General features: G+C 43.8%; 1 protein-coding gene across 1 annotated transcript; it reads right to left on the bottom strand.

Annotated features, from left to right (window-relative positions):
• Positions 1 to 4452: 4452 nt before the first annotated feature.
• LOC121446758 (liver carboxylesterase-like) lies at positions 4453 to 12513 on the bottom strand. The gene is made up of 12 exons (XM_041649530.1): positions 12365 to 12513; positions 11630 to 11840; positions 9670 to 9808; positions 8883 to 9016; positions 8543 to 8801; positions 7293 to 7391; positions 6885 to 7025; positions 6698 to 6778; positions 6324 to 6468; positions 5777 to 5914; positions 5281 to 5353; positions 4453 to 4851 (listed from the first exon to the last, which is right to left on the bottom strand). The coding sequence occupies exons 1-12, from the start codon at positions 12486 to 12488 to the stop codon at positions 4665 to 4667; spliced, it is 1731 nt and encodes a 576-aa protein (XP_041505464.1). The 5' UTR covers positions 12489 to 12513; the 3' UTR covers positions 4453 to 4664.
• Positions 12514 to 19946: the final 7433 nt, after the last annotated feature.

Raw genomic sequence — 19946 nt, 5'->3', positions numbered from 1 at the left:
TCTAGTCATTCCCAGTCATTGTGGAGGACAAGTCTCACCAGGAAAATTAAAAAAAAAATTCATTGCCTGCTGTAAAAAACCATACTGTTCTGGATGATGGAATAAACATGGAGGATGAATCAAAAATTCCAATAAGAAATAGGAAGCATATATTTTGGAAGACTTCTATAAATCTTCAAAGACCAAAGCTAAGAGTGTATAGGAGTAACATTGTAATGGAGGGAATACTAGATATGGGTGCAGACATGAGCACCATTACTCCAGAATCTTGACATCCGAATTGGCATATTCAAGAGGCAGATGTTCAATTTCTAGGAATTGGAACCCTATCTCAAGTGAAACAAAGCATGAGATGGGTTGAATGCATAGGGCCAGGAGGACAGAGAAAAAGGCTGAGGGCAAATGTGGCTAATATCATAGTGAATTTATGGGGTTGTGACCTGCTGCAGCAATGGAATACCCAAATCAATATTCCTGTGGTCCCAGAAACTCATGTTTTTGGAAAGGATATTATAAGGTACTATGCACAAAGGTTACTAGCCATTCAGGCTGTACAAGTACACAAAGCAACTAGCAAACCTTCAGAGGTACTAACGGCCCTGCCAATATGGGTTAGACAATAGTCTCTAACTGAAGAAAAGCTGCAGGACTTAGAATAGCAGGTACAGGAACAACTAGGTGTTCACCATATTGGAGAATCAACCAGCCCCCAGAATGTTCCTATATTTGTTGTTAAAAAGAAATCTGGAAAATGGAGAATGGTGACAGATCTAAGAGCTATTAACAATGTTATTCAACCTATGGACCCTCTACAATCTGGAATTCCTCTTCCTTCTCTGTTACCAAAAAGATGGCCTCTCATAGTTATTGATCTCAAAGATTGTTTCTTCATTATAACTTTACAAGAAAAAGACAGAAAAATTTACCTTCACAGTGCCTTCTTATAATAATTCTCAGCCTATTGGGAGATACCAGTGGATAATCCTCCCACAGGGAATGCTCACTATCCCCACCCTGTACCAATAGTTTGTAAGTCAGCCACTGGAAATAATACATAAGCTGTTTTCTAAATCTATAATTCACCATTACATGGATGTCATTTTTCTATCTGATTCAAATGCAGATAGTTTAGAAAGAATGTTTGAAGGAGTAAAGAAAGTTTTGTCTAGATGGGAATTACAAATTGCTCCTTAAAAACCACAAAGAGGAGATTCTGTCAATTACCTAGGTTACAAAATAAGTTTATGGAAAATTAGAACACAAAAGGTACAAATTAGGAGAGACTGACTGCAAACTCTTAATGAATTTCAAGGATTGTTAGGAGACATTTCCAGTCTATGACTGGTTGTTGGGATAACACCTGATCTAATAATTCATTTAAACAGAACCTTAGATGATGAAAAAATTTAAAAAATTCTCAGGGAATTAACAGCTGAAGCTGAAAAGGAATTGACTATCATTAGAGAGAAATTACAGGAGGCACATGTAGATAGGGTGAATCCAAATCCTAATTGCATTCCAGTCATATTGCCTTCCAGAATTTTCCCTACAAGAATTTTAATGCAGAGGGAAGATATTATCTTGAAGGGATCTTTTTACCATACAAACCAAGTAAAAAATTAAAATTTTATGTGGAAAATGTCTCTGAATTAATTATAAAAGGAAAATTCAGACTTTGTCAATTAGCAGGAATAGACCAGCAGAGATTATAGTGACTTTTACTACTAATGAAATTTAAAAAATGATGGGAAGATAATGAAGCATGGTGAGGAGCTTGGTCTAATTTTTTTTAGGAGAGATTAACAGCAATTATCCCAAAAGTGATACAATTAACCTTATAAAGAAAACTTCATGTATCCTTCCCAGCATTCTTCGTGACACACCAATACCTGGAATCCATACATTCTATACTGATTCACATAAATTAGAAAAGGCAAGATACAATTCAGAAGATTTAAGTAAGGTGGAACAGAGCCTTTAAAATTCTGTTTAAAAGCAGAGCTATATGCTGTTTTCATGATACTAAGGGATTTTAAAGGACCTCTCAATATAGTTACTGATTTGCAATTTGCAGAAAGAGTTATCTTGCATATTGAAACCACCAAATTTATATCAGATAATACAGAATTGAGGATATTATTCATACTCTTTCAAGATACATTCAGGAATAGGCTTTGTTCCTTATACATAACATATATACGATCCCATACTTGTCTGCCAGGTCTTGTAGCACAAGGTAATGCAGAAATTTAGTGATTATTTATTGTAAATATGCTCAGAATTTCTCAAAAAACATCATGTCAATAGCGAAGGTTTATAGAAAGAGTTTCCTATTACATAGCAACAAGCTAAGGAGATTATAAAGAGATATCCTACTTCCTCTTTCTATAATCAAACACCACTACCTGCAGGGAGTAATCCAAAAGGTACTCAAAGGAATGAAATCTGGTTGATGGATGTGTTCTACTTTGCACATTTTGGGAAATTAAAATATGCACATCACACCACTGACACTGATTCAGATTTTCAATGAGCAACTGCTTTGAGATCAGAAAAGGTTGATTCAGTAATCACACATTTATTAGAGGTTATGGCCATCATGTGTATATCTGGACAATAAAGACAGACAATGGTCAAGAATATGTGTCTGTGAAACAGTTTTTTGCTTATTATAATATACAGCATACTACAGGTATACCAAATATTCCTACAGATTAGGCAGTTATAGAAAGTTTAAATCAAACTATAAAGGATATGTTAAACAAGCAGAAAGGGATGGAAAATACCCCCAGAAATGATTGCATAATGCTTTATTAATCTTGAATTTTCTTAGCACTAATGAGAAAGGAACAGCAGCAGAGAGAAAATAAGCAGTTGCCCATAGTTAGGGTAAGCAGATAGAATGTGTCGTGTGCACAGTTGGATGGAGTTCCACAATAAAAGGAAACAAAAACATTATGTAAAGTGACATAGCCAGTCACACAACTTTCTACTTCTATTTCATTGGTGACAAGCCCCAATATAGCAAGATAAAGCAATGTCTTGGTTACAGTGGTCAAAGGTAGTGAATGATAGCAAGGCACCCAAGGAAAGCTTTTGATGGGGGCATTAGGGCTGTTCTGAATATGATGTGGTGGCACTTGCAAGCCTTGAGACTATTTTCAGACTAACTAAGAGACATCTAAGAGACTGATTGCATTTACACAGTCCACAGTGGTCTGATGCTATAGTCCATGGATAGAGCACTTACCTAATGTGCACAAGCCCTAAAATTAAGTCCTAACCCCATGAAAAAATCTACACTCAAGCCACTAAAATGAGATAAATATCAAAAGTCTAGAACAGATTCTGGCTCCCTGTTGGAAGTTTATTGTGTGTGTGCAGAACTGAAAAGCAGAAACAACGTTGTAATAAGAACTTTAATAAATTCTCTACACAAAGAATGGAAACAACCTGCATGGTCAGTCTCACAGGAAAATCTTCCCTGTCCCCAGTTCAAGTCAACAGAGACTTAACATTGTCCTTGGAATGTCATTGTTTACAAATTCTACCAGCAGAGGACAGAAGATATAATCATGGAGACCTCTAGCCAGAGACCTGTATCTCACCACCCAGCAAATTTGTGGAGGTCTGAGCCCTGGATTTCTCAGTCTACAAAAGGTTTATTTGTTACCATTTGTAAATTACTGAGATTTGTTGTCTGAGGTTTCTGTCCTGCCCAGTTCCCACAATTGTTAAATCCCAAAGAAATCACACAGAGTTCTACATTAGTTATAAACTGATTGGTCCATTAGCTCAGGCTTCTTATTAACTCTTATAATTTATATTAGCCCATTATTCTTGTCTATGTTAGCCATGTGGCTCAGTACCTTATTCAGTAGGGCAGTCACATCTTACTTTTTCTGTGGCTGGGTCAGGACTGCAGACTAGGCTTTCCTCTTCCCAGAATTCTTCTGTTCTCATTGACCCACCTATACTTTCTGCCTGGCTACTGGTCAATCAGTGTTTATTTAAAATATAGTTGACAGAATATAGACAATTGTCCCACACCAGAGATTATAATTTTTTTGCTTTGTTTCTGAGATGTGAGTCTTGTTATCTTGGCATGGGCTCATATAATTCTCCATTCTCAGTGTGCAGACATCTGAGGTCACAGACGCTAAGAGCTGAATTTATAGTTTATGATTTTTTAGGAACAGCACTACACACTAATGAAGTTGATGGATTTTGGGAAATCAGATTTTCTATTGGCAACTTAGAAGTATGAGAAAACATGAACTAGCTGAGAGAGGACAAGGGATTTCCTGAAGTCAACAGTGCCTGAAGCTTCTGTTTTATTTGAAGAGGGTCTGAGTCTTGGAGATGAGGAGAATGAAAATGAGGGGAAGATGATGGGAAGGAGGGAGCCTAAAAGAGTGAAGTGTTAAAGAAGATGAGGGGAACACACATCCATATGGTTGTGAGATCATTTATTGAGTCTAATAAAATGTGTCCAGAAGTATGAGTACCATACAGAGGGTTTGTCATACTCAATGAAAGAGCAAATACTGAGGTTAAAAATGCTTGTGTGAGTGTCGGAACAAATAAAGAAAAATAAACACGCTTTTTAATCTCAGGATGTCCATATCTTCCCTCAACTCCACCCATCTTTTCTGTAACTGGCACTAAAGCTCTACATGGTTGGCCTGAGCCCCCTTTAGCTCCTGGATCTTCTGAGGCAGAGTCTTTGTCCAGAACTGCAGCTTCCTGGCCTTCAGGGCTTGACCCACAGCAGGATAGATGTCCAGCTTCAGGTACTGCTCATTGTGGATCAACTCAGGCCAGTAGGGGAGACCCTCACTGTTGGGGTTCCTGTGGGTATGTCACCGATAGGGAAGGGTGAGGTCTCTCTCATTCAAGGTGTGATCATCCCTTGATTTGGGTCAGAGCAGTGGGTCAGAGCCAAGGGCCAGAGGGTGCAGGAGGACTGGTGTACAGATGTAGAACACAAAGGACACTCACTAGCGTCTCATCCATATAAACCAAGGGAAGCTATCTAGTTTTGTATCTTTCTCTGAGAGGGAAAATCTAAAGAACAGTACTACAATACTGTGACTCACACAGCAGGTCTCTGTGGGATGAGAAGAAACTAAATCTGGACAGTATCTGCCTTAGTGTGCCCCAAGCTGGAGAAGAATATGGCGTAATTAAGATCCTACATATGCTAATGAGACACATCTACATAGGAGCCCTGGATGGAGACCCAACCACAAAGAGGTTGAGGGAGGGGTGTGTTCTCACCCATGTCTTGCAAAGTTTGCCCAGTACTTCATCATCCTCCTGTTCAGCAGCTTCTCCTCCTCAGTGAGGTCAACTGCAGACAAAGGAAGAAAAGGGTAAAAGTCCTAGCTGCCTTATGTAGGTGCCAATTTTCTACTATAGCAACCACAGCCTAGCCCTGCATCTTAGGCTTCAACTGTAGCCTGGGTCTGAATTCTAGACCTGGTGTATGCTCTCTTTACTCGGCACTCAGAACCCAGCACCCACCCAAGTCTCTACTCAGGTTCACTTCTACCCCAGTTTGTGCTCATTCCTGCTAACACAAGCTGGACTAGGAAAGGTTCATGTTCTAACCCTGCTAAAGTTTTCTTTTCTTCTCCCTTAGTTCAGAAATGGTTCTCACTCGACTACATTCTCTCCCAGAGCCTCAGTTTCCTCAACTGTCCTAAGAGCTCAGTAATTCCACAGGAAACAATCAAGGGCTCCATTCAGCTCAAGGAAAACAAGGAAGACTCACGTTTCAAGCCCCAGAAGTCAGAGCCAAAGACAAAGGCAGCGTGATCACCATGGTCAGCCCTCACGTGGGATGGCCTGGCATGTTTGATGAAGCTGGGCTGATGATTGAATTCATAGAAGTAGACAGGAGCATGGGAACCTGGGAGTGAGGACATATGCTGACATAATGATTTCACACATGAAGCTTTTCTACCCAACCTTTGGTGACAAGAAACCTTGCTCTAAAGTTATCTGGAATCACAGTTGAGTGTCAAACTCCAGGCTAGGGCATTGGCTATGGGAAACTTGTTAAACAGTAATGCTGGCACTCCCAGATGAGCAGTTTTGACAAGACACCAAGAGTAACAATCATGTTTTTCCCCATCTAGTCCCAAATAAGGCATCACTCTTTTAAACTAGACATAAGGAATTACTGAGGTAAGTGTCCTCAGGTGCCTGGTATCAGATAGCTGATGAAGATGTGGGTCAGTCCTGTACACAAGGGATGTCATCTGGTGCTCACAGCTCTGACCTCCCCCTGCCCTTGGTCTTGTTACAGATGTACTCACGCTGAAAATTTGCTACTTGGAGTGCAGGGATCACAAACATGAAGTCCTCCATCAATTCTCTGAACTGTGCTTGCAGGGTCTGGGGGTCCTCAACATCCCCCATGTATTCTTTCATCAGAAGGTTACTAAATTCAGGAGGCAGCATCTACATCAGAAGGTATTAGGGAGGGTAATGTAGGACAGGCTCTTGGATAGATAGACAGAAGCCTCTGACTAAGGAATGTGGCCAGGGATGAAACAGGGTATGGGGGAAAGATATGAGCCTTGGGGTTGAATCCACACAGAAACACACACATACAGTAACTTTTATTTGTGGCATCAGAGAAAAATTTATGGGAACCCTCTTTATCAGGACAAGAGCCAAGGTCTCTTACCATGTGTGCTGCTCTGCTCTTCAGAACAGCTGGCAGGGTCTTTCTGGTTATGTTCTTTATGACATGATCAAGGCCCATGAACTGGGAAGTAGAGGAGAGTCTTAAGTATAGGATGGGTTGTCTCTAGAGAGTTCCCACCACCCTCCACTTGAGTTTAGGTCCCCAGGGGCTTAGAACCAGGTCTCACCAAGGGTATTCCCCAGCCACACTCATCACTGTCAACACCAATGATGCTGGGGATAGGGTGAAAATCCCCAGAGGCCAACAGCTCTCGAGGGTGCCTAGGTAGGAACGTTCCATCCACCACACCAGGGATCATAGTGAAGACCTATGGGGCATTAAGGGTCAGTGCTGAAGATCAATCACATAAATTTTCTGATGCCCACTGAATACCCACATGATTTCCCCCATTTCCTGTCTCATCCAAGAATGCTATGCTCACTCCAGAAGAAAGTGAACCTCAAAATTAGCCTATTTGTTTTTTTCTGCTCACAGTATTTAGTTAACAAGAGACAAGTTAACTGGTCCAACTAGTAAGGACTAGCCATCCCACATGCTGGTGACCAGATCCTCCAAGTCACACAATTCTTCCAACCTGGTTGATAGTCAAAATCTCTTCTACAGTCTTCTCTCGTAGGCAGTGCACCAGAGCCTCTGAGTCCTTGGCCTCACATCCTGAAAGGTTGGTTACTGTCTGTAAACGAAAAAGACACAGGTTGGTTCATCTCTACCAGCAGGGAGCAGAGTTTCCTTGATTCCAAGTAATTATCTTTGCCCCTAAATACCACATCCTGCTGTTTGCTGTGTATGAAAGGACTTAAGTGGAATTGTTCACATTATTTTTTTTGCTCAGAGTTGACAGTTGGGAAAAGGGATCATTCTACTCGTGTATTTGTTTTCTTGCTGTTGTTTCGTGTGTGTGTGTGTGTGTGTGTGTGTGTGTGTGTGTGTGTGTGTGTGTGTTGTTCATGTGTGACAATAGGTATGGTGTATCGCATTTTGCTAGTGAAGTTCAGAGAACACCCTCAGGTGTCACTTGTCACCTTACCTCCTGTGTGCATTTGTCTATAAGAGCTTAGCTGAACTATGACCTTCCAGGGACTCTACTCTCTCGACTTCCCTTCTCTGCATAGGAGCACTGGGTTTACCAACACCACCTCTAGTCTTCTGTGGGCTCCGGGGATTTGAACTCGGGGCCTCATATTTGCACAGCAAGCCTGGTTAGATTTTTTTCTTTGCCAACTTGACACAAGCCAGGGTAGTCTTGAAAGAGAACATCAACGGAGAAAAGACCTCTATCAGATTGGCCCATAGGCAAGTCCAGGCATTTCCTGATAATTGACTGATGGAGGAGGCTCCATCATATTGTGGTCAGTGCCACCCACGGACAGGTGTCCTGAGCTACTTAAGAACTGAGGAAGCCATGGGTAACAAGTCAGTAAATAGGGCTCCTCTCTGGCTTCTGCTTCAGTTCTAGGCTCTAACAACCTGCTTGAATGTCTACTCTGACTTCCCTTCAAGATGGACTATAAACTGTAAGCTGAAGTTAACCTTTTCCTCCTCAAGTATCTATTATTGGTCATGGTCTTTCTCACAGTAATAAGAAACAAGCATATCTGTTTTTGCCACTGGTGGAAGCCACTGTGCACAGTTTTTATGTCACATAACATGCCCATCACGCATAAAGCAGAGGGGAGGTGGAGTCTAAGTTTTACACCTTTCAGAAATTAATGGGAAGAAATTATTTCTCATAATCCTTGCTTATCCCACTTAAGAGATTAACAGAATACTACAGGCAAGGACTGAGGTAGCAAAGTAAGGACTGGTATTGATGAGGACACTCACTGTGTGGACCAACTCAGATGTGTCAGAGATAAGGTCAGGCAGCAGGGCCACTCCACTCTGCATGATGGCTCTGTGGAAGAGTCCTTTGGACATAGGGGACACAACAAGTGAAGACACACTTGTTCCTCCTGCTGAAGCACCAAAAATGGTGACCTGGCCAGGGTTGCCTCCAAAGTAGGCGATATTCTGCTGGACCCAGCGTAGGGCAGCCACTTGGTCCAGGTAGCCCCAGTTGCCTGTAGCGTGTTTGTCTCCAGTGCTGAGAAGTGACAGGAACAGGAATTACAGGTCTGTCTATGCTCTACTCAGGCTCTATTGTCCAGCCCAGTCCCAGGCTTACCTGAAGAAGCCAAGGACACCCAAGCGATATTGGATAGCAACAATTACTATATCCTCAGTAGCAGCCAGTATGGATCCATCATTCATGGAAGCCATTCCTACAACCAGTCCACCACCATGAATCCATACCATCACCTGGAGAAATCAACAGAGATGCCAGGAGGCCCACACCCAGCCCAAGCTCCACTGGACTGCCTACTAGATGATCATCTGCTTTGCCTCTGTGCAAATCAATACACACAGATCTCCTCAGAATTTCAGGACATGGTCTACAAATGAGGTACTCTAGGACTATAAACATATTTCCATTTCCACTTCCTCATCAGGAAATCTCAGCCTAGATTAATGGTTCTACATCACAAGTCATGACATCATCACTCTCAGACTCATCAAAGTGGAGCAAACAGGAGTGTCTCCATGTGCGTCTTTCCTGATTGCTAATCAGAAGAGACATCAGATCCCATTGGCACAACAGATAACCTGCAGCTAGGAATTTTGATGATGTCAATATGCAGCCCTTGAGCACCCTCCTGAGTGGGTCTACCAGGTTCAAATTGATAGAAGATTTTCTGGTTTAATCAAAGACATAGAGCCTCTTAACTCTCAGAGCTCCATAGCTCTGAGTCCCACACACAGGTTTAAGCAGCTCAATATGGCTGGGATCACCTTCTTGACCCCATTAAGGAAAGACTACTAATCAGGGTCTAAACTACAGAAGATCTCAGAATTACTTTTTCCTTTCCAATATTCCAGAGAAAGAAACATCTTCTCTCCCAGCTAACACTCACAGGCAGGTTAGATCCTTCATGGGCATGCGCTGGTGTGTAGATGTTGAGATACAGGCAGTCCTCAGACATAGACATAGGAGGCACGATCAGATTCATCTTCTCTGCAATGTCTGATTTCATTACATCAATCTGTGGACACCTGGAGAACATGGAAGCCCGTTAGTCCAAGATACGTGATAATCAATCCTAAATCTTAGTCTGAATTTTCTCTCAGCCACCTTCAGCTACTGCTTTCCATGATTTCCTCCTGCTAACATCTGACCCTTCTCTGAAGACCCTTCCTACCAAGGTAAAGGCCACCAGCTCTGAGGAAATGGGGATGGAGCAGTACTTTTAGGGAGGCCTCTGGTTGGGTAGTAGCGCCCTGAGGGCTAGAATATGGGGAATATGGGGACTACTGCCATCTTCTATGAGATGGTCGCCTTCCTGTACTGACTTTCATCCTTTCTGTGCTATTTAAATCCCGGCGTGGGGGTTGGTTTTGACTGTTGACTGACACAATGTGGAATCACCTGGGAAAAGAATCAAAATGAGGGATGGTCTAGATCAGCCTTATGTTGTAGTGACGGTCAACCCTAACTGTTCCTTCATAACTATAATTTTGCTACTGTTACTAATAGTAATGCAAATATCGGCTATGCAAGATATCTGTTATGTGACCCCTCGAGGGTTATGACCCAGGTTGAGCACTATTGACCTAGATCTTGTGAGCTTGCCTGTAGCCCATTATCTTGATAATCATGGAGAGAAATTCCTGCCTGTTGTATGAAGCACCATTCCCTGGAAGGGGCTTCTGAACTGTGTAAGAATGGACAGAGTGAGTAGCGCATTAGCAGGCAGGCATGTGTCTGTAGTGATATGTAAGCGAACCTTTATGATTCGCTTTAAGTGACACGTATAGTAAAGCCTCTGTGTCTGGCATTGAGAGAAACGAGTCAGCAAATCCCTTTGCTGTGTTTGGGTTAGTCAGCAGAGGCTGAGAAATTGTTTGGAGACTGTTTAAACCTTGAAGAAATGATGTTTCTCTGGATAGTCTGCACTTGGTTCTACTTGACAGTTTGCAGCTGCACTGACCTTCATCCTAAGACACTGGCAGACCTGGAGTTCTTGCTTTTGATTATGACTTGCTATAATCAAAAGGGACTGAGATTTGTGTGCACTGTCTGGTCTCATGGGCAGCAAGTGCAAGATGACTCAAAGTTTGCCAGCTCCAATTAACCTTACACACACACACACACACACACACACACACACACACACACACACAGTAACTGGAGTGAGCTAGCTGAGGACCAGCCAGTTCCTCCAGTGTCTTGGTGAGCTTCCTCTCTGCCGCAGCACCTGTGAGCCAACATCAAACAAGATGTACCCCCTTAGGCCCTGTTCCTGTTTAGGGATGGAATCACCTCCCTTAAACTTCAGTCTCTGTAATTTTCCTGGAATTGTGACCCATAGTAAAATCTCTCTTCACTACATTGCTTTTGTCAGGGTCCTCTATCACAGCAAAAGAAAACAAGCAAATGTACTCGGGTATTGGGGAATCCGTGCTCACATAGCATCCATAGGATGAAAAAGAAAATCCCACAGGGTAGTGAGACATTCTTCATCTCACTCCAGACTCTCACAGTACCTCCTTCTTCCACATTGTCTCCAGTGGAAAGCAGGTGCACCTGTTCCTTAGACAATAACACCTGGACGGTGGATGGTCACAGTGACCGTGAAGAATGGCTTTAGTCTCTGCTCTTCATTGCAGAACCTGCAGCTAAGTCCCTATAGGCATCAAGCTCTGACCCAGGATCCTGGCACAGTTGTTCCTCTCGAATCCTTAGCACATTCCTCTGAAAACTGCATGGGAGATGCCCTCAGGACAGACAGAACACTGCTATAGAGCTGAGACGGAGGAAGCACAGGAGTGTGGCCTAGAGCTCAGGCCTGAAGTCCCCTGGACCCCAAAACTTACATGGCTGGATGGGAGGTCCCATCTCTCACACCACTCCATGGCTCAGGGGGCTCCGGGGGTGCAAAACGCAGTGGTCCCACAGGTGGCTTGGCAAAGGGAATCCCCAGGAAGGTATAGACACCAAGTTCACCGTCTTTCACATGGACGAGGCTTCCTCTCACCTGCCCTGTGTGTGTGTTCCTGATGGGGCTGGCTGAGTCCTGGCCTGTGGCTGGAGAGAAGTCATCAGTTGTCACCACACTCGGGAATTCCTACCTTGTTGTCACAGAGTTACACGGGGAAGGTAACTTGGGTCCTCTCAGTTTGCCTGTGGGACGTGGAGATGAGTACCTGGGACTGGAAACCTTGCCCACTGACCCTCTTGAAGACTGACAGGGTACTTCTGTAGTCAACAAAATGACAGGTTCAGAGCCACTTGAAATTAGGAAGGAATTGTTGTCACTATCCAAGGTCAGTTGGAGCTCTAGCCACAACCACGTACAGAGGAGGGACATGTCCCTCCTGTTCTTCTGTCCCTTCTGGCTCCTTAAGTACAAGGTAACCTTAGACATCCCCGACACTCCTGTGCTACGCACAGCCCATCCTGTGGGCTTTAGAGTGGGCATTAGAGGGCTCACAAATCCACACTTTCATCTGTCACCTCCACAGCTCCTCCGTCCCTGGTATTTCCCTCCCACAAGCTCAGCCTCCGACTCTGCAGAACTGGGCAGCTCTGGCCCTGGTCCCTCTGCTCACCATGCACGTGGAGAAGGAGAAGCAGGAGCCCACAGGCCACAGCAAACAGCCAGCCAGGAATTCTACCGAGTGGCATATTGAATGCCAGGGCTAACTCTGTGCTACTACAAGATGACAGTCTCATTACAGCAGGAAGCAGAGAAGGTAGGACTTGCCCAGGCAGGAAATTTATACCTTTCTTGGGGCAGGTGCAAAGTTCTTATTGCAGCACAGCTGATAGGGTAGAAACCACTGGAAGCCAATAGCCAGCAGGCAGGGCAAAGTCACTCTGCAGTTTCTCCTCCTTCTCTGGACTCAGAGAGACAGAGCATAGCATCTGAAGTCCTTCTGGAATCAGGATCCCTGACATGAACTTGGAGTCACTATGATCTCTGGCCCTTTAACCCAATGTGGTATGGGAGTGAAGATCAGGGAGCAGAAAGTTAATAGAAGCCACAGGGCTTCTATGAGAAGGAACACACTCAAGATGTCGCATGTGGAGAGAAGTGAAAGGGCAGGAACTCTAAGTGTGACCTCATCCTCATGACACCTCTGTGCTGCCAAGACTCATAGAGTAGTGACAGCACCCTCAGGGTCCCTTGTCCCTTAGGGTGGTCTTAGGATATGAAGGTCCCCTTCATGTTAGGTCATGCTGGTTTCTTTGAAAGACACTGAAATTCTTGCTCCTCTCTCTCTCTCTCTCTCTCTCTCTCTCTCTCTCTCTCTCTCTCTCTGTGTGTGTGTGTGTGTGTGTGTGTGTGTGTGTGTGTAGCAACACTTCAATAACACTGTCAGGCCATAATGCAGTGATTCTAACCTTTCTGATGCTGTGACCCTTTAATACAGTTCCGTGTGCTGTGGTGAGCCCCAAAACATAAAATTATTAGTTACTACTTCATAACTGTAATTTTTCTGTTATGAACCATAATGTAAATATCTGATATGCGACCCCAAAAGTTGTCCTGACACACAGGTTGAGTAGCACTGCTCTACTGGAAATCCCAGGCCTTACGCCTCCCACACTCAAATGAAGGGCCCTTCTCTTTGCCCAGCTTCTGAGCCCAGTTGAAGCTTATCCTCAACTCTCTCTCTGCCTTCTGGTGTTGAAGATTGGCTTTACAAATTCATCATTTTGGTGATGTCCTATGGCTGGCCTTCAAGGCAATGTAAAAGGTAGTATCCTAGGATGGCCTGGGTTTGTCATATGCAGGGGCCTTGTGAGCATCAGGATCTAGACAATGGGGGATAGAGCCCTTTAATGATAGAGAAAATGCTTTAGGTGAACACAGAGACAGATTGAGCACCATTTGTCATCTTTGTACAATGGAATATATTATAAGAGAAAGTTTTATTACAGGGCCTAAAAAGCTTAGGGACAACAATAAAGTTACAATATAAATCAATAATGTGGGAGATGAAGTAGAATAATTGTGTCACGATGAATCAAAGAGTTCTTGGGATCCATAAAAATTAGAAATAGCCTTCCTTATATGGACAGGGAGATGGAAATAAGATGCTCTTCTCCTGGACATTTCTGGACCTTCTGATGCTCCCATTCCACTTCCAGGACACACCTGGCAGTCAAACAGATTCACAGGTGTCCTGAGCATGAAACTTGAATCTCATAGCATCTCCAGGTCCTGGGGGATGGGGGAAAAACTTCAACATCCTCCATCACACACACACACACACACACACACACACACACACACACACACACACAATGACACAATATCATCTGTGCCAGCACTGACATGAGAGCTGCTGGGAGAAGCACAGCCGCGACTGCACACAAAGTCCTGGCCTGCTGTGCTGGGGACCAGGAAATGAGGGCATGACAGACAGTCACCTAAGGACCTAAAAGACCCGCAGGCTCTCAGTCTGGACATTGGGTGAAGATAAGTGTTTGGACACCATGGGTTTGTTGATCCTTATTTACCTCAGAAAATGTCTTGCTTTGGATGCTGTGCAGACCTGATCCTCTCTGCCTGGGAGTGCAGGGAGGGGTCCAGGGAGACCCTCCTCCTGCTGTGTGTCACCTCTACAGCTCCACCTCCCTGGCCCCTCCCCTCCCACAGCACCACATTCAACACTGCAGAGTCTGGCAGACCTGATTGCCAAATTGGCCAAGCAAATCTTCTGCTGCAGCCCTCCCCATCTGACCCGCAGGAATCAGCATCTTTGGTGCCACCTTTGTGGATGAGGCCAGGGCAGCAGCCACTCACAGCCACCCAAGAGTGACTTCCAACATCTTTCTCAGTCAAGTGTCACCCTGTCCTGTGACTTGCTGCCTGCACACAATGGCCTTCCAGACAGCATCTTTGTCCATGCATCTCACTGAGGGCTCCTGCCTGTGATGACTGACAGTTATTGCAACAGATAAAACCTACAGAAATGGTCCTGATTAGAGCCTGCCTACACCCACAATGCTTTATCTTCAAAGAAAACCTTGCCATGAAACAAGGTGTAATGGAGTGAAAATGTCCTTGTAATTGGAAGCTAAAAAGCCATACGCCAGACCAGGAGTCACTGTTGAAAATGAAATTAAAGTGAACAAATTTCTTCTTTTGTGATTTTTGTTTTTGTTTTGATTTTTGAGACAGAGCATTGTATGTAGTCCAGACTGGCCTGCTCTCTCAGCTTCTTTGTTTCTAGGTGTGTCACCTATAAAATTTACATCTAACACATCCCTTCTTAGTAACCCTGAGCATCATCTGTAAGCCTCCATCACTTTGATGTTCTCATGGATTTCACAGGCCAGGATGGAACAGAAGAGGACAGGCACACTCCATCCCTTTTACAGTTATCTCTGACTCTGAGCCCAGGAATCTAGAGAAAGAATACTCCAAACAGCAGCTATGAGTGAGTCAGGCAGACCTTCCTGCTTGGAGAACCCTGGAGACCTCCCAGAGCCTGATGGCCCACAGCAGGGGTCACAGGTGAAGTGAATTCAGTGGCTCTGACTGGGGAGACTTAGGAAGAGATCAAGGAAGTTTACACTATCTGAGTGCAGAGGCCCAGGAGGAGGTCAATGGGGTCCACACTAGGAGTGTGTAAATACTGCACACACACTGGGCATGAAGCCCTTTCTGGTTCAACTTCTGATAAGAGCCTGAGAGTTGCTGATAGGCCCAGAGCACACACGCCCTTTGCTCTGCAAGCCTGCACCAGGGTAGGTGTATGGTGAAGGAAACCCAGGGACCACTAAGGTCCACTGAGGCCTGTGGTACTCCAGGAACTTCTATATGCCTAACAAGTGTACCTTTTAAAGGGTGCCAAACCACTGTCCTCTCCTAGGGGTAACACACTCACAGATATCTGCAGCATGAATTTATTATATTATTATTATTCCAAAAGTCCAGGAGCAGCTGCAGCTACAAAGCACTGAGGAAAAGATCCCTCTGCTCCTTTATCCACTGACCTGCAGGTCCAGCACAACCCAGACCCCATACTTCTGGGCTGACTCCTCAGTATGGATGATCTCCTCCTGAACCAGTGTTGCTTCGCTTCGGAGAAGGCTACTCTGTGGGCTTTGGGAGGGGTATTTGGAATTAGTCTCTAATTTCGCAATGTGGTTTCTGGGGTTGAACTCTGGCCCAGCTTAGATACAGACACCTTTCCCTGCTGAGTCATTTCCCAGGCCCTGGTAAGGGAATTTAGAGTCACATTTCCTACAGTTTGTTCTGGCATGTCTATGAGTTACTCCCTCTCTGTAGTCTCAGTCTCTGACTGTGTAGAACTTTCCAGTTCAATCTAAGGTTCCCTATGTCCCCTTAAGATTCTCCCCTGGGAATTCTGCAGCAAAGGGGGATTAAGAATTGTAGCATCCAGAGGAGTCAAGGACATCATAAGAAAAACCACAGAATCATCTAACCTGGGTTCACAGGGGCCCACAGAGACTAAACCAACAACCAGCGAGCTGGCACAGGGCTGACCTAGGCCCTCTGCATATATGTGACAATTGTGTAGCTTGGTCTTCTCATGTAACTCCTAACAGTGGGAGCAGGGGCTGTCTCTGACTCTTTTGCAAATTTTGGGAGCCCACAACTCATACAGTCACCTTGCTCAGCCTTAGTACATGGGGAGATGCTTAGTCTTACTGAAGCTTATTATGCCCTGTCTTGTTGATATCTGTGGGTGGACTGCCCTTTTCTGAATGGAAACACGGAGGAGGAGGAGATTGTGTAGGGAAGAGGGGAGATGTGGGGGAGGGATTGGGAGGAGAGAAGCGGCAGGAAACTGATGTCAGAATGTAAATTAATTCATTAATTAAAAATTCTTGAAAGTAGTAGGAATAATAATAAAATAAATTTAAAAAGAACCTTGCCCTACGTGAGAAGATGGAGAAGTAGGAGGTCCTAGACCACAACATTTAACCTGTAAGGAAGTCAGTCCGGTGGCATGATGAACTCCCAGGCCTGAGTTTGTGCTACCTGTGTGGGGTGCACAGTGTGTCACTGACAGGAAACAGAATATGGGAACCTGTCTCAGACAGGAATTTGGATCCAAGTAGAGTAGGAGGAAAGTTTGCTGGGACAGGGAAAGGTCTGAACTGAACTGACAAAGTAGAGGTGACAAGAGTCAGTGGCAGCAGATAGGGCCAAGCCAGGTCCACCATTCCTGCTTCACTGTTAGCCTCTGTGGAAGATACAGCAAGGCTCCCAAGGTCCTTCTAGGACACCAGCACCCCTCTCTTTAACCTGGAGTCACCGCATTCACAGTCCTTCCAGCAACAAGGCCTGGGGCAGGTGTTGGGGTGGAGGGGAGGCTGCAGAGAGCTGTAACTGGAAATATCAGGAGGGCGTCTCTAGTAGACAATGCTGAGGACGTCACATGCGGAGGATGGGGTGCAGCTCTGAGAAAGGGGACATGGATCAAAGAGAACTGCATGAGCATGCCCGCCACCCCTGCTGTAATATGAGCGGTGGGGCTGTGTCCCCAGCACCCCGGCTGCCTGCTTGCTTATACCCCGAAATAACAACACACTAATTGTATTCATTTAAACACTGCTTGACCCATTAACTCTAGCCCTTACAGGCTAATTCTCATATCCTGATCAACCCATCTCTAATAATATGTGTAGCGTCAGTCTTACTGGGAAAGATTCTAGCCTACGTCCATCCTGGGCCTGAGCTTCATGTGTCTGCCTCAGAGAGCAGAGCTATCGCGTCTGCCCGGGAGAGGGGAGCATGGCGTCTCTGAGCTCACTTCCTCTCCCTCCCAGCATTCTGTTCTGTTTACTCCACCCACCTATGTTCTAACCAATAAAATGGGCCAAGGCAGTTTCTTTATTTTTTAACCAATGACCTTCCTCCATCACACCCCGAAAACTGCTCCCTGCTTCCAGGACCTACAGTTAATCTGTGTTATTAATTGCTGTAACAAATCACACCCCCATAAATTCATTGCTATGTTAACCACATATGGTTTAATTTTTCTATTTGTCCTTCTGGCCATATAAGTTGTACATTTACCTCCTGAGGGGCCAATCTAGATGCCAAGATTTTGGTGAAGTTATTGTCACATCAGCAGCTGTGTCCATCAAGCTCTCAATTTTAATGCCATTTCTATGCATTTTTTGCTTTGATATCTGATCATTTATAGCAGTTCACCCAAATACTTGTTTTCTAATCTCTATTGAACTTTTTGTTGTATCTATAGAAGATTTTTCTGTCTTTGGTCACATCTAGAGCAGTGTGATTTTTAACAGCTGTTATTAAGTCTTTTAATTGCTCTCTGGACAAGTTTCTCTAATGCTGAGAAGAAATGATTGAGCCAAATTTGATGCTGAGGCCTGCAGGGGCCCCTAAGGGCATTTCCTGATGGCCAAGGGTTACCTTGTCTGTAACTTGCTGATCTGCGTTCGTTAGTCCAATCCCAGTCTTTGCCACACCTTTTGCATACTTCAGAAGGATGGGACATTCTGTTTGGATTATCTCTAGAAAAATCATTGTTTCTAAGAACATTTTTGCCAACAAATCCCTTTCATATGTCTTTGTTTACCACAATTGAAACATCAGACATTTTGATTTTTCTTCAAATTTCTAGAAATTACTTCTTTTGCCAAAGCAGCACCAAAAGTATTAGATTCAATATTAGCCATATTTCCAATCCGTTCACCTATGAGTGCTGCTCTTGCATTTCAAGACATAATTACCCTTTTCCATTCTGAATAAGCATTTTCAACAGTGAAAGACTCGATTAATGCTTGGCTAACTTATGGATCTGATATTCTTCTATTTGCAGCTGAAGTTAATCAGTGAAGGCTTTTTTGGGACTTGTATAATTTTAGTAAATGACTCAGACCTCTTTATTGATTCCTCAACCCTGTCCTAATAATTCAAAACTGCTATATTATAATGAATCAAATGTGATCACCAAATGTAAACCTTCTGTCCAAATTAGCATACTGGCATTCACCAAAAAGATAATCTTGGGAAATTTCCATACCTCTACTCCTACCTGTTGTTCTATGACCTTATCTTCCTCTTTACCGCTGTTGTCTATTGTAGCTGAGGACTAGCTTCCAATACTGCTTTAGTTAAATCTTTCCAATCTTGTGGAATAATTAATTCTGTTCCAAATTGCCCATGAATTTAATATCTAATTCACATAGAGTGAATGCATCACATATGAAATGACTGCTTCTTATCCAGATCTCCAGGATTACAATCACCTTCTGCATAGCCTTAGGGATGATGCCCATCACCTGGTGGTTGTTCTATACAGTAACTGGATAAACTAAAGTGCAGAGGGCCATGGAACTGTGCAGCAGTGACAACTAATATTTAACAAGTTGACCCACTAGATGTAGTTGGAGAGTCTTACTTGGCAAACTCAACACACCAGGTGTTATTGGGGACCCCTTCTTGGCAAAGCTGGGAGGATATTGATTGTGAACAGCTGGTTGTTTTCTGTCTGTAGCTTTCTGAGATACCACTGCTATGCCTCCCTAATAAGAACAGCTGTGGCATTCTTTCCATGGCCCTTTCGTGGTGTGTTTTACACTTATTGGGCACACATATAGCCGTAGATGATCTAGAGGATGATTCGGTTTAAGTTATATAATATTGATGAATAGAAATAATAATTCTCAGCCACAAAGACAGTTTCAAAGCAGGCTGGTTGCCCCTAGAGACTATAAATGGTTGCCTCTAGAGACAAACACACACAGTCATTTTCCCAGGTGTTACTATGTTGATTTAAAGCTAAAACTTGAAACAACTTTAGTCTGCACATAGTCCCAGTCTCAGTCTCAAGGCCCAGCTAATTAATTGTTATTGTTAAGTCTTGATATCCAATCATTTTCATTTAAAAATATTTTATTAGTGTTTATTTCTATCTACTTTTGTTATTCTTTAGGTTTCCCTTGGAGAGGGGATGCTACAAGCCTGAGGAGCAGATATGTAGAAACTAGGGAATGAGTGAGATTGGGATGCATGGTTTGGGGTCCCAAAGAACCAATTAAAAACAAAAGAAAAAGAAAAAATAAGAAAAAGGAAAATGGAGAAATGCTTATGTGAGAGTTGGAACAAATAAAAATTAATAAATAGGTCATGTACCATCCAGATGACCCCATATGCTCTCAATCCCACATCTTTCC

This window comes from Microtus oregoni, unplaced genomic scaffold, assembly GCF_018167655.1.
Source record: "Microtus oregoni isolate MIOR12 unplaced genomic scaffold, Mior012 000004F_ref0000308, whole genome shotgun sequence".
Lineage (NCBI taxonomy): Eukaryota > Metazoa > Chordata > Mammalia > Rodentia > Cricetidae > Microtus > Microtus oregoni.
This window is presented reverse-complemented; position numbering and strand designations above follow the sequence as displayed.

Bases quoted from the DNA above. Each gene is read 5' to 3' on its own strand.
- LOC121446758 (XM_041649530.1), bottom strand. From the start codon at position 12,488: ATGAGACTGTCATCTTGTAGTAGCACAGAGTTAGCCCTGGCATTCAAT. The intron at 7,392-8,542 runs GTGAGTGTCCTC...TTTCGTTTACAG, and splicing joins CATCTGAGTTGGTCCACACA to ACAGTAACCAACCTTTCAGG. The intron at 6,779-6,884 runs GTGAGACCTGGT...TCTACTTCCCAG, and splicing joins GTGGCTGGGGAATACCCTTG to TTCATGGGCCTTGATCATGT.